General features: G+C 35.5%; 1 protein-coding gene across 1 annotated transcript in view; it reads right to left on the bottom strand.

Annotated features, from left to right (window-relative positions):
* The window catches only part of SLIT2 (slit guidance ligand 2), a 250,364-nt gene that overhangs the window by 93,092 nt on the left and 141,676 nt on the right, over window positions 1–15,596 (bottom strand). Inside the window, exon 5 of the mRNA XM_062575387.1 lies at window positions 9,386–9,457. Within this exon, the coding sequence (XP_062431371.1) occupies window positions 9,386–9,457 (72 nt within the window). The remainder of the gene's footprint in view (window positions 1–9,385; window positions 9,458–15,596) is intronic.

Raw genomic sequence — 15,596 nt, 5'->3', positions numbered from 1 at the left:
TGCAGATAGGATTTTGCAACAGAGCACTCAAATTCTGGAAATAAAACTCAGCAATCCATCCCATACATTATTAATCTTAAAGTATTAAGTTATGAAAAATTTACATACGTTTCTCTGAAGAATGTTATTACTTTTCCGATTCAAGACATGTACTAATATACAGTACATACTGCACAATTAAAAAAAAAAAAAAAGCTCTACTAAAATTAACAATCATCCAAATACAAAATCCAAATTTCTCTGCTCATAATAGGCTTCTCCTATAAGTACTGCCCCACGCGCTAAATGTCTCAGTCAGGGCACAACTTTGCAAAACAAGGTAATACACCCCCCCCTTTAAACAACCAGGAGATCTTCTCCAAGCTCGAAACTTGTCAGTATTAGGTAATACGTAATAGGTAACACATAATAGATGATAAGTAAAATGTGTGTGAACAACACTAAGAAAATGAAGAAAATACAAATGAACTCTGCCCTTTCTGTCACCAATTATATATTAGCTGTGAAGGCTAATGAGGCTTTTACGAAAGCATTTTGTATGATTCTTGTGAATCTATGATAACCTTTTCCTTTATCAATAAATCATCACACCCACCGTTGAGGGAAATGTACCAACTTTTATAAAGTTCTTCTCGTTTCATCCATATTTTTCATTTGAATTACTGCTACACGGGAGCACATTATTATGATAACTATAACAGCATCTGCCTTTCTGTATACTAAAAGCTAAATGCAAACTGTAATTTCCTGAATATGATCTTTAATCATTTTGGTGCAACATTACAGCACTAGTGCTGCAGTGTTGGAATATTTAAGCCTACTTTCTCAGGCTCCTTGCATCTTTACTAATTAATTTCACTTAACAATTAAGTTAATAGTCTTTTTATTTTAAAGAGGTAAAATATATACACAGTACAATTCTCCAACCTCCTGAACAATTTATCAAAGCTATTTAAATTAGTACAATGGCATGAAATGTTACCCTTGACACAATACAAAAGAGAAATTGTTTCCAGACAAATTGGAAAAATCTTTTAATGCCATCAAATTTGCCTAATGCAGTCTGCAGGTTAATCTGTAAAAGGGTGAGCTGTATGTTTGCCCGTATCTTATTATCCTTAGCTGTCAATGTATAAATCAGTGCTGACACAGCGTCTTCTAAATCATCCATATTATACACAAAGGAAAATCTTTTAACAGTAGAGAAAGCACTTGAGCAAATCTTGTCCTACATGAACTGAAAGGCAGATTTCTTCCACCAGACTGGCCGCGGTTATGGTGCACCAGAAAACTTTTGGACTTCTTCCTTCAATGAATCACTGCCACCACTGTCTTAGTGAAGGGTGAGTTGTTTTCATCTAAATCTTAATAGACAGTTTTAAATACAATTACACTGCACTGAGCTAATTAGTTGGGTTGGGTTTGGGGGGAGGGAAGCCTGGGAGTAGAGGAGGAGAAATACATCCTAATTTTATAAATTGTTATCTCTGATAGGTACTCTCTTCTGTGTGTTTTAGATGATTTGCCATACATTACGACCAGGATATAAAAAGATCAGAATCTCATCAGGCACAATTGGCAAAAATACATATTTTTTAAGCAATAAAAGGTATGTAACTTTGAAAATAACATGCTGGGTTTGAATAGGAATCTACGGTATTTGTGTTATGGTAAATATATTCACTACGTATATATTTTAAACAAGTAGTTAGGCAGAATTTTTACAATCAGTATGGTATCCTCAAGGTATAATGTTCCTATAATGACGTATTGAAGCAGCCTGAATTTTTTGCATAAGACTGGTTCCTGGTATCAGGTTGTGTGAGTGCTAAATTCTGGGGCAAAACAAGAGTACTAGAGCAAAAACAATACTTACTTCTCCAATTTTCACTTATGTTTTATCATTTATTTTTAGCACACTGACTTTCTGAAACATACATAAAAAAATCTATAATACTACAAATAAAGCTTTTCTCTACCACTAAGTTATTGAACAGTAAACTCAATTCCATCTTAAAAGGCTTTCCCCCCCCACCCCCCGAGAATTTCTTTTCATCTTTTCAGATGATTAAAAAGCCCCAAGAAAGGAAGTTGATCAGACATGGACCTGCAACTCTGGCCCATCCTTATCCCTCCCATCTCCCCACTCTCTCCTCATGGTCATCTTCTCCCATCTCCACGTCGGGTCTTCTCTAGGTGGTATCTCAGCCTCCCTTTTCAAAGTCCCTGTATTCACAAGATTTTTCCTTTCTGCTCCTCCCATCCTGCTGCGGCAGATTACCCTGGGCTACGTGGTTCCCGCAAAGATCATAAAAATTCCCAACAGCAGCTGTCATACTCAAAACCTTTTAAGAGAATTAAGTAAGTTTTTGCAATTATATCTGCTGTATCACTTGGGTATTTCATATACTTTCGAACTACTGCTGTTCAAAATTTTAATGCATAGCAAAGGGCTTTCAACTAATAAGAAAATTTCTGTTTTAAAATGTTGCTTATTTATTAGTCTTGCTGATACATCCCACACTATAGAAACATGTTGGTGACTTCTATTTTCCTCCCTTCTAGCATATGCTATGCACCAGTTAACAGTTAAAAAAAGATAGGGGAAAAAAAAAAGAAAATTTGTTACCCCAAAAGAAAAGTATTTAAGGTCTTAACAGGAGACACTGCATACATTTGAAAACTACTATCCTCATACAGAAAAAAAAATGTACATGACTGACAGAATAACCTTCTTTACTCATTCATAGAGGCTGACTTCAAAGTTACAACAATTTCAGCGAATCTGTCTACTTTCCTCCCTTGTCCTTCAGGGCTTGAGTGCATTTTGTTGTGTAATGTAAGAGAGGCACCATGCAGCTTTCATGTCTCTCTTTCCTTCAGAAATGATTACATTCTGCTAGTGTATCAACTTAATGATAAACACTGATTAAGAAGTCATCAGAAAAAGTCAAAAGCCTTTCTAGATCCCTGCTGTGGTTTCCTGACTAGTAAAACATTTGGAAAAACCTCTGGTTTCAGCATGTTGTATTTTGTATTTCATATCACTAATCTTTTCCGTGGCAAAAGAATACACAATACTTATCCCTGCAATAGCATTCTTGGAAACAACTATTTTTTTTCAACCTCTCTTTATATATTTTATAAGAGAACTGAATTATATTTTCCTATTTCTTAACTCCCCTCTGAATTTCAAGAGGAATCAGTAATTTCAGAGGCATTAGCTGAGAAAGATGTACCAAAATCACACAAGAATTTATTTTTTATCAAACTTGTTTGAACATGCTTGTTTTCTGTGTCTATTATCATTTATTACTATTATTCTTTCATTTGAAAGTCAAGTGCTTTTTTTCTACTTGCACAATTTATTTTGCCAATGTAGTTCACTGTATTTTTTAAATGTTTCCTGTAAAACACTTCCAATATATACATATTTAATTTTTCTAATATATATAATACTGACACATATGATTATGACACATTGACACGTAATACATGTGAGTAATCTTCTTCTTTTACCCCAAAAGTAAAAAGCAAGAAGAAAAATACTTCTAAGACACACATACTGTAATTCAATAGCTTCACCCCCTACAAATTATTTAACATTTAGTAAAACCTGTAACTACTGAAATGAAAAAAACAAAAAGAAGTCAAATAAGGGAATGCCACGAAAAGGAGGCATGAACACAGAAAGAACAATCTATAAATTATGTAATGCAAAGATACTGTGACACCAGTATGACTTCACAGAAATAAGGCAGTTTAGCCAACTAGATGACAAACTGCATCAAGACAACTATAAATGTGGGGAACCAATATATTTATCCCCATTGTAGTATGGAAATCATATTAATGATGAATCTCACTAAAGTTCTGCTAAAGTGGTTTATTTAAATATTAATTTTAGTATCTATAGAACCATTTCTTCTAAGTAGTTACTCCAGATATCAACTAATCTTGCGAGTTCCCTGAATATGAGTATGTCACCCTGTTTAGTGGTACAAAGGTAGACTCACTTTCCAAAGTAACACAGGTATATTAGTGCCTAAAGACTTCTGAGAGTTCAAGTAACTTTTGCATGCGTGACTTAGACATTGACCATCTTTACTGGTCAATGTCTACTTCCTTTAACATTCAAACCCTCAAAGAGGATTTTCATTATTCTCTGCACTTGACGTAGCCAAGTAAAATATAAAGATGAAATTGAATCCAAGTCTTCCTAGAATGGAGTTTATCAGCTCAGTTCAAAAGAATCTTATACCTGAGTTTCCTTTGTATTCTCGTAGGGAAATCAGTGAGACATCACACAAACCACAACAAAATTCAGTACTTTTCCTAGTAAAAAGCACAGGATTCACTTTTCATTACAGTGTATTCAGATACCACGAACAGTTTTGCATAAGAATCAGCACTTGCTTTAGCAGATGAAACCAGATTGCACACAGCTGCCTAGACTTTATTATCCTAACATTCAGATAGATTTTTATAATTTGCCTATTTTAGGCTCAGTGGCTAAAATGCCAAAAACAAGACTTGCAAGAAACCCCTCAATTCACATCCAGAGAATTCTGATCTAAAATCTGTCTTCAAAGCAAAGTGTTTCTCTTGGTTTTAAAACATTAATGACTTTAATATTTCATAAGCATGTCCATAGCTCTGTCAGAAATGAAACCTTATTCAGCAGGCCAAATTTTAGGAAGGTAGCCTGTAATCAAAACAACTTCAGTACTCTGGCCCAGCATTGAAATGATATTTTATTTAAACAGTCAGAAAAAAACCAACTGATTTCCTAAATACCACAAGGTCATGGATCTGTTTGGGTGTAGAGTTTTAGGAGTCACTAGGGAAGTGGACTTCTTCCTCCATTTCACATATGGAGCTATTTGGACTTCAAAACATTATACGAGCTCTGAATATACTGACATCTTCTAAAAAGTCTTGATGTGTACCTGATGTGCAGGTGGCTGAACAGACTAGCATTTGAATTCAGATTGAGACTCAGAATAAGGGTGAGAAATATGTGAATTCTAAATTATTAAATCATGTCCTAAACAAGCAATGCATTTGGCTCAGCACTGTACACAGGAAAAGACAGCAGACTTCTAACAGTGTGATCTGAGAATAACCAGTAACTAGAATATTCGTTAGCCTTGGGCTGGGAATAAAATTGAACCTCCAGAAAAACCCAATCGTAGCCAGCCAAGATTAACAGAAAATTCAGTTATGCCTTTAGTGGCAATGTAAGTTTTACCTCTTTTACAGTAAGTGTGAAAAGGGCATCACAGCAACACCAATATCATAACATTAAAGCTTAATCCCACTGGCCCCTAGTTGTTAAGGAAAACATGGAGCAGCGTGGATGCAAAGGTGCAATACATCAGTACAAAGTGAGGCAAGACTGGGATAAGCAAAGCATGGGGCAATATGCTTGCAGGAGATACCATGACATTGTTGCCTAATATTTTTGGTATCAGATGATATAGTGTATGTTAAGAATCAAAATTCTACCACAGTGCTGGTGTATTCTGTTCCATCCTCTGCTAAATATTGATTAGACAGCAGAAGAGAAAGTTGCACATCCAGCATGAGTACTGTATTATCAAGGAAGTTTATGCAAATCATCATTAACATGATGATTTAAAATCTACCTTTAATTAAAAAACCCACACACACATATATATATACACACACACACACACACATATATATATAATAATTTCTCTCTCTCTCTCTCTCTCTCTCTCTCTGAATTAAAAAAAAAAAGACCCTCCAAAACAGTAGGTGCCACTGCATTCTCTGAAGAACCTTCTCTGCGCATCTTTTTCTCCCAGATCAAGAATCCAGTTGGGAGCAATTTTTTGTATTTCAGTTTTAGGATTTAAACTCTAAATTCTGCCAAGTGTCACTTCAGCAGTAATATTAAAAGTAGATTATTCTTCAAGTCATTTCTCTTGCAAGGTAAAGTCACAAATTTGGGTTTTTCTCCCTACATCTGAATTGCCAACTGTGGGCTTCTAGATGGAGAAAATAGTACAGACTAAACTTCCCCTCATTTGTGTCACATTTTTAAAAGAATTTTATTCATTAGCAACAATCATGGCAGGCTGTGTTGACAACAACTAGGACGCTGAGGGAAATGATTCTCCTCCTCTTAGTTGGCACTTGTGGGATGATACCTGGAGTCAGGTGTCCAGCGTCAGCCTTCCCAGGACAAGCAGGACACTGACACACTGGGGTGAGCCCAGTGGAGGCCACCAAGATGCTGGGGGACGACAGCTGGTGACAAGCAGGGCCAGGCTGGGAGAACTGGGTCCGTTCACCCATAAGCAGAAGGGAGGATCCTAGTGCTGCCTAGAGCTACCTAATGGGAGGGTACAGGCAGAGCAAGGCTCTCCTCAGGGACAGGACAAGTAGCAGTAGACACAAGTTGTCAAAGAGGAAATCAGAATTCGAATTTGAATCTATATTTTCTTTTTTTCTTCTATGAGAGTGGGCAAACACTGAAATAGGTTGCCCAGGTTGTTATTTCTCACAATGTCCTGTCAGTTCTGGTTCTTTTATCTTCTACAGAATAGATCCATGGAAACTGAACAGCTGCTTCTCAGAAACATCAGGAGAAGTCTAGAGTATGAAATCATAATCTTAGTGGTATCAGCAACCTTAAAGGAAGCAATTTCCTTTAGATAATATGACTTAACATCTAATTCCTTCTGTTCTGTGATGACTGGAAGAACAACCTTGGACTACTGTAAAATCTTTCCAAAATGTTCCAAATCATGATTCAGCTGGTGATATATTTAGAGGGAGTGGCAGAACGGTGAGCCTACATTCAACAAAATAGACAAAATACGTAATCAGTCCAACTTTTACAAATTTGTTAACTGCCTTTGAAACAGGATACTAGTGCTATCATGATGGCTACTGTTTCTCGGATTTAGGATAAGTCTTTGTAATCCACATTGCAATTAATGTAATTGATGGTGTTACACATGCAAATTTCAACTTAGCAAATGTTCTACTACAGGTTTACTTTACTCTTTGTACCCTCACCTATCTCTTCCAGGAGTCTCGTTAACATCTTTAATGTTATGGTCCACTACCGGGCAGTTACAGAAGAAATGATGAAATAACAAATATTATATTCTGTTGATGAGAACTTTCAGTGAGTATATACAAATATTTGGTTCCTCTTGCCTGAGCTCTGGATGGATACAAACGCCGTTCAGGGTGTGAATACACGATCCAGCGACATAAATGCTGTTCTACGATCCCATCTGGCTCACAGCTAGTACTCACTTATTCTGATACGTAAATCTACAGCTTGCAATAGATAGGGTGTTCTCCCTAGATGACCAGCAATGTGGGCAGCATTGCATTTACTAGACAGAAAAATATATTCCTTATTGCCTTCAGTTGTAGTGGGATCATAAAGATTTCAGTACAGTTTTTCTTTTTCTGGGATCACTAATAAAGGAGGTATCTATTGTATTCCTGCTATTACAATACGCTGTATGCCTCGCTACAAGAGGCTTTAGAGCCGTCTGGGTCTGAAACATGCAGTAACACCCAGAGAAAAAGGCACATGGCAACGGCTGGAGATTCCCTTCTGCAGGGGGTAGAGGCACTCATCTGCCAGCCAGGCAATGCGATGACCTTTACGCTAGTTTTACTTGAATAATCTCCCAAAAGGCTTTAAAGAGCAGACCTGCTCTTCTATACAAACTTCAAGCATAATTCAGGAGCCTTGCCTTGAAAATACACACTAAGATATATACATATATTATCTTAGCTAAAGCATAGCTTCAGTCAGCAAGCAGAGGCTAACTCGCAATGCGTAAGTGTACTAATTGCATTCTAAAATACTGCCCTGCCATTAGAAAATTTTTGATGTTGCTTTTAGTTTTACTACAGAAATCTTTTTCCAGAAGCTATATCAGTTTTCAGATATAAAAGATCAAATAAAAAAATAGAGGTTCCTGCTTGTAGCCAGAGCTCTTTTAGATTGTGATTAATTATGGGACCAATTCTGAGAAGAAATTCATAAAACATCAATTAAACAAAGTAACAAAGCTACTTTGAGAAGTGCTTTCATGTTTTTGAACAGAATAGATTTGAACATAATAGTTTTTCCACTGTGATACAATAGGGTTTTATTGCAGGCAAAAAAGGTGTCACAAACACGCTTAAATAAACAAACAAGAAACCCCGCATTTCCAAGTACTGCAGCAAGTAGGAGGTAATGCTCTTTGGCATCCTTTGAATATTGGTGTTCTTTGGTAAGTCTTTGAAAAATGCCTCCTAACCAATAATTCACGAGCAGTACTACCAAGAGTATAATCAAATGCAATCCATCATAAGAACAAAGAAATGAAATGGATATCCTGTCTAGTTTCCTGCTATTAGAGATACTAAACCATGCAGTTCTTTTCATAAGCATGTAGAACTCCATTTAAAAATTAGTTCCTCTGAAAAGTTCCTCTTAAACACTGGCAGCCTGAAACAAAAAGTATTTTGATACAAATGAAAACTTCAAATAAGGAACTAATACTTCCCTATTTTTATTTACACATAGTAAGAAAGCAATTATGCTTTCTTACAGCTGCATCACAGTGGCATCTTCATAGTCTTTCAGGAGCTCACTAGTATATGCCTGCTCTCTTTCTTAATTGTTCGTAACTGATGAGTCTCCAGCTTTAGACTCATTATAGCTTTCCAGTGCACGACCTTTTATTTTCTGCTATACAAGTTCCTCCCAGGCTTCAGGCCATTCAGCTGTTTCACTACAATAAACTGACCCACTCTGAATAGAAAGTCTGGAAGTCACTACTGAAAATTTTCCATGTTTAGAAGCCACAGGAATTCAAAATTTGCCCATGAACTTCAAGGCCATCATCTCTAGGAAAATAAGGATAAATCTTGTAGAAAGGATTTATTTTACCACAAAACAAAACTGTGCAAGAAAAGTAGTCACACAAGTACAAAAACATATTCTAGCAAAATTAATCTTTCTTTCCTTCTTTTATGTGAACAAACAAAAGGTAAGCTCTTGGACTTGAGGCAGAATGCATTTTTCCATAAGAAACAATGAAATGTTGAAAGTAGCCTTAAATTCAAATATTGAACTCAGGTTACTATGAGCAAATAGTTACGATGTCTTGTCGTATTTGATTACATTTCAGTGTTTTGGATTTCATATAGGGCAAGTTTAGGACGCTCAGGATATGCTAAGGTGTTTTGTCAGAACAAATGTTTTCACTTTTATGCAGAGATTCCTTAAGCAGCTATAGAAGTGCTGAGAAAAAAGATACCTGATGCAACAGAAGAATACTGTATTGGCAAAGCACTACCATCAGAACACACATCGAAAGAAAAGAAAAATACTTACAGATTTTTTATGTCTACTGCTCCACGAAAAGCCTTTCTTGGTATTGCTTGAATCAAATTTTCACTAAGATCACTAAGAAAAGAAAGATTAAATAAAGATTAAAATTTGCTGTATACATTTCTTTCCATGTATAACAAAAAAAAAGTAAAAATAATTTCAGCCATTATAGCTCAGTCAATGCTTCTGATAAAGCCTATTTAATAACCTTAATTGATTTTTAAGCAAAGAAATTAAAGAAACAATAATATTCAAATTAGTTGATCTGTGTTGCACTAAATTGTTCCTTTGCAAAATTAGGATATATATGGCAAACAAGAAGTAACAGCATTACATAATTTAACAATGAAGTTCAGATTGATTTAATTTTGAATTAACTGGTTTTAATTTTTAACCAATTCCAAACCCATGACATCAAATTTTTGATTCAAAGTGTGTTCAGTCTTACGCAACGAAGACCAAAAAAAGAAGGAAAAAAAGAGAGTAGCATTTTGTTGAGAAATAACAAATATCAAGCTGTACCACATCTGAGATCAATACATTCCTGAATTTTGTTTCAGATATATTCTAAAAGAAGACATTAAAGAACATCTTGCAGCACGTATCTACTGCTTTTCCTTAGCACCCCTTCAAAATCTCTGCGTGACAAGCTTAACCTGGACACCTGAAACTTTTCCTAAAGAGAAATATTATTACTGCAAGCTTATTAATGAATATTTTCTGCTATAAATATAAATATCCAATCCCTTTTCTGAAACTTGGAAATATTTTTGGCCTTAGCAGTTCCATACGGCAATAAAATTTTTAAAAAATTCTAAAAAAGTGAAATAAAAATGAAACAAGAGACATTGAAAAGAAAGAAAGGCAAAAAGACCCCCCAACACAAACACACAAAGTACAATCCAGTCTTCTTACTGTATACTATGTCCCATCAACTAGTAATTCAGTGAAATAGGAGAAGATCAATAGATTAAGGTAGTTGGTGATATATCTACACTATGCTGTTTGGAGGTTGCACTTCAGTCTATACTTTGCTCTCCTGGACCAAATGTACCCACCATGCACAGGGTTCAAAGATGTCCGAAGGCCTTCAAAATGACCTTTCTCTCTGGTAGTCTTAAAGCTTAGGAAATCAGATCTCCTTTTGGAGGCCTGCGGAGATGCACCTCTTTATAAGGAATCACACTAAGAGGCCCTCCTTGAGCATCTGAATAAACACTAGAAACGAGTCAGATGCACACAAGGCTTTGTCTACACTGGGACTTCAGTTCAGTTCACAGAGCAGTTTTGTTGCGGCTAACCAGATTTCATTTTAGTAACACCAAGCCATGAGCTCCATTTCAAAAGCACACTGAGTATGTTCCAACCATTAACGCGAAAAGTAAGTTTTCTCAATGCCTTGCTTTTTGGAGATATTTTCTTAATGACCTTTCTAGAGACAACTTTGCGGAGAAGCATCCTAAAAAGAAAGCTACAAATAAGATACCAAACAGGTAAGCGAGTGCACAGGGTGAATAAGCAGAATAATGTCATTTATTATATATAAACAGTCATGCTTTTGACATATTCTTTCCCTAAAATGTAATCATGAAATGTAGCATGAGCTCATATTTCCAGTTAATAGAAATCAGGCCTATAGATTTCTTACAGATTTATGAACTTGAAGAAATAGTTTGAAAAGTTTATAAAACCCACACTGCCTAACCATAGCAAAATTTACTTTGAAATAATCTGCTTGAAAAAATAATTCTACATACCTCGACAGCAACTTTGTTTTATCCAGTTCATCAGCGGTTTTGGGAAATCTATTTACTAAATCTTTCATGTTTTGTGCATCTAACTGCACTGCAATTCCTTGTAAAGTACATTTAAAATGAGACCCAATTTAACAATATCAACAGTATGTGAAAAAAGAGAATCTATGAGCTGTGATTTAATTTTAAAGCCACCTAAGTAATCTTGAAATGGGATATGACTGCACTGCTCTGACAATAAATTCAATGGCAATGAATGAAATAGCAACCTTCAGCATTTGTTATGGTAACATGATTTAACAGACTACTTCCTTAAAAGAATCCATTATAAACAAACATAAACAGTGAATGTCTATATTTACATTTCTCTTTAACTGACAAATATATTTTATCTATATAAAAATTCTGTATAAAGCTGTTAGTTAGCAGAAGTGGTTTCTATCATGATAAACGATTAGTTTATAATATAGATGTATGTATATAACTATGTAAACCATTGCCACATACATAAATATATACTACATGAGGTAATGGTGCATTACACTTTTTATGACAGTAAAGAGAGTATCACCATTTACTATTTCATATAATTTTAAAAAAGAGGAAGATGAGCAAAATCAAGGAAATGAGTAAATTAAAAAAAAAAAAAACTAATGAAAAATATTGAAGGCCAAAATCTTTTTTTCTTCGACTAATTACAAATCTCAGAACACATGCAAGAACTTGAAACTAGGGATTATTGAGCCAAGTGTTTCAATAAGTAATACATTGAGACTGTATGTGTGCGCATGTATGCATGAGAGAGAAAAATGATTAAAAGCATGGTAGATTAACTGCTAGGGCATCACAGTCAGCATCTTTTTCATGTACTGCAGATTCCTGTAAACTCAAATATGGTGTGCCCTGCTAATTTTACTATATTTGAAATGTAAACTACTTGATTGCTAAGGCTCCCAAATTTGCTAGGCAAGGCATTTTTTCATATTTAAACCAGCCCTCTAAATGCAGAAGGATAATTAATGCTGGTAAAATAATTTCCCCCCCAAAAAAATTTTTAGCAAAGCATCTGATGTTTTGTGAAACATTTCTGGAATTGTATATATAATAAAATGCAAGTTATTAATTCATTTCTTTATCGCAAAATTCTAACTCTTGTAAAAAAAAAGAAAAACTACGGTTTTCAACATAAAATCTATTCCTACTTTTAGAGAAAAGTTTTTAGTAATTATTTATTGATTGATTCAAGTTCTCATCTGCTCAGTCTAATATGGTTTTCTTATAAAAACCTTGAGGGCCTTAAACAAACATCTGACTTTCTTCTTGAATAAACTAGACCTTAGTTTCATACTCTGTAGACTTAGGACCGAGTGAGAGGTAGCTGTGTGTCCGGTCTGGGTTTTTTTTTTTTTTTTTTTTTTTAAGATTTTTTAGATTTTTAACACATACCACTGCAATTCTTTCTCATAGAAGTGAGAAATTCACTCCTTCACTCACAGAAGTGACGGTCACAAGCAGCACAGGGAGTACTGTAGTTTTCTGGGGAAATGGGGTAAACATCTGTTTTGCAGATGAAACCAGACAATTTTGAAGGGGGTTATGTTGCGCATGGACTTGACTTTGTAGCCCGTATTCTGCAGTAAAGAAAGACCCAAGTAACCTTTTCAGCCTACTGGTTATTATTTTCTATCCCTGCACTAATAGCTGTGTGAACTCCCTTTCCCATCTCAAAAAAAGGCAGCATTTGAATATGTCTGCACACTGAGTGTTACTTATTACGGCCCTTGGGACCCCCAAATTTTAGAGGATTTAAGAAACTTTTAAGCCACAAAACAAATGAATGTCCTACTTTGACAATAACAACCCTGAATTTCTAAAAGAGGAGGCATGAACCAGACTTCACATTTGAAAACAGCAATCTCAGTTTCAAACAAACTATTCGCAAAAAACATCATAGCCCAACATTTCAGACTTTACATAAAAAGATAGTATATCTGTGGAACAGCAGAATTGATTCGTAAGTGTTTTGTATACAGCTAGAGTGAAAATATTCAAGGATATCCTGTAGACTTTTTGAAAGAGAGCACAATGACGCAATAACCAGACATTTTGACAAATTCAGCTTATGTCGATTTGAACTGTCCCATGGCCCTTAGCCTTTCAACCAAACTGTTCTCAATTCTATTAAGTTGTTTCAAAAGAGGATACATCCCAAATTACAAAGTCTGAAGTGGAGTGTCTTAGACATTGACTCTTAGGAAAATTACTTAGTGCAACTTTGTGGGCTTATTTCATTTCATTCGCTGGCTTGCACAGCACCTTCAATCACGCAGCCTTCACCAGATCTCCTCTTTCATACACTAGCAAGCAAGTGTTCAGGGCCAGAATAGCCATATATAACTTTAACATCTTTTCGTGTGAGAGGACCTCAGTTGTGAAGTAATTCAAACACATTTCTCAAACTCATTTCACTAACCAGAAGATAGCACAGGAATACTGGAGCTAAATATCAGATTTTTACATAAAAAGGCATCTGGGATGATCATGTCTAGTTAGGCTTACAGAATTTGAAAGATGCTCTTTTCGGAGAAGAAACAGATGAGCCCTGGTGCTGCTCTGGTTGTGACTGCACTGACCCATGTTCAGTGGTTTGCTCGTTTCAAATTTAAGTATGGCTGAGCTGTATATGTGTCAAGCATTTTGCTGACTTGTAGCATTCTGGCTGCAACATCAATTTCTCAAAAGCAAAAGAAAATCAAATCCATATACCAAACCATATATCCAGTCGTACTCTGTATGAAAATATATACATAGGAGGATACTCAAAGACATCTGAATTGAACCTGATCTACTTCACATTATCCCTGAAAGAATATAGACTGTTCTATTTCATATATTAATGAAATAGGAAAGAATCATTGGGGGAAAAAAACCCACAAAGTGTCACTCCAACCTTCCTCTCCATCAGTTTCATTCCATATCATCAGTTAATACTACTGAATCTTTCCTATGAAATAGGACAAAACTGCTTCAATCCTATTTATCATATTTAACGGTTAGTAGATAGACAAAGTACATCAGAAAACATTTTTAAAACTAGAATTCTGCTAATATTTGAAATTTATACAAATATAATATGCTCTATCCTCATAGAAAAACTGAAAATTTTATATAGTCTATTGTTTCTTTATCAGATGATAAAGCCCTCAGATAACCTGATATTAATGAGCCTGATAGAGTGCTTCAGGGCTTAAAAAAGGCAGACAGTACTGCATTGCAGCTATTCTATTACTCACCATGAATGGTTCCCAGTTGATTATCCCATTTAACCTTAAAAGGAATACCGTATTTTTAATTAAATAAATTGAAGCTCCACATATAATATCTGTATCATACACTGTTAAGGTTGTATCAGAGTTTTCTTATGTGGCTAAAACCATTGTTCACTCTCACTCCGAAACAATAAATCTTTTGAAGATGGCAAACCTGCTTGTAAATTTAATTACTTGTAATTTTATTTTCCTCCATGGTTTAACCTCCCTCAGTGTCTGATGAGTGATACCATAAATCTATACTGCCATTCTCTACTTTGTAAAATACTGAGTACTGGGAATGAGTAATGTGTCATGATTTTTAACGCAAAGGGAGAAATATCAAGTAAAACAAAGTACTGAATACCTATCATTTTATTTGTGTCAATGTATAAAAACAGATGAGAAGAGGGCTATTCCATTACAAATGTCCTTAAATATGATTTAAAAATACATGACAAGAGTAAATCCCTGGTAGTACTCCTCCTCTACTGGAAAACAACAGTTTCAGCATTAGCTACATATATGTTGCATGAAACCCCACATGCCCTACAGGGCCACAAACTCCACTACAGAGTATAAAATTACATGGCATCCAAAAAAATAAACAGATTGGAAATTTTTAGAAGTTATTTGACTGAAATTCAAATATAGTATTTGCATGTGTGGATTTTCATTTGGAACACAAAGATGGTGAAAAAATATACATATATGTTTTGGCAGAGCAAGTAGCCTTTACATCTTATAAACAGATACATAAATTAGATGAATTAAATAATTCATTAACAAATATCAAATGATCTGATCCTTTTCATCTATTTTTGCTATGATTTACTTCTTCACTGCTATGCAGTGTTCCTACAAGTGCCAGAGTATGCCATAAAAATACAGAAATGTAGGTGGATGGGAGAAGATAGACGCTGCTCATGCATTACACAGCTCCTTGCAGTGAGAGCAAGTGAAACCTGCTTAATCACAGGATGCTCAGCGGAGCAAGACCCAAGCTTGCAGGAGCCCCAATTTCTCCCCCTGGTTTTGGTGTTTGGGAAAACGAGGTGCACAGCCTTGCTGGGGAGGCACGGAGTTCGCCAGCAGGAAAACCTGGGCACCGGGAACATCCAACCTGCTGCAACGGGACAGCACAGCCCAAGG

This window comes from Rhea pennata, chromosome 4 (assembly GCF_028389875.1).
Source record: "Rhea pennata isolate bPtePen1 chromosome 4, bPtePen1.pri, whole genome shotgun sequence".
NCBI lineage: Eukaryota > Metazoa > Chordata > Aves > Rheiformes > Rheidae > Rhea > Rhea pennata.
Note: the sequence above shows the minus strand (reverse complement) of the source record. Positions and strands in the feature narration are given on the sequence as shown.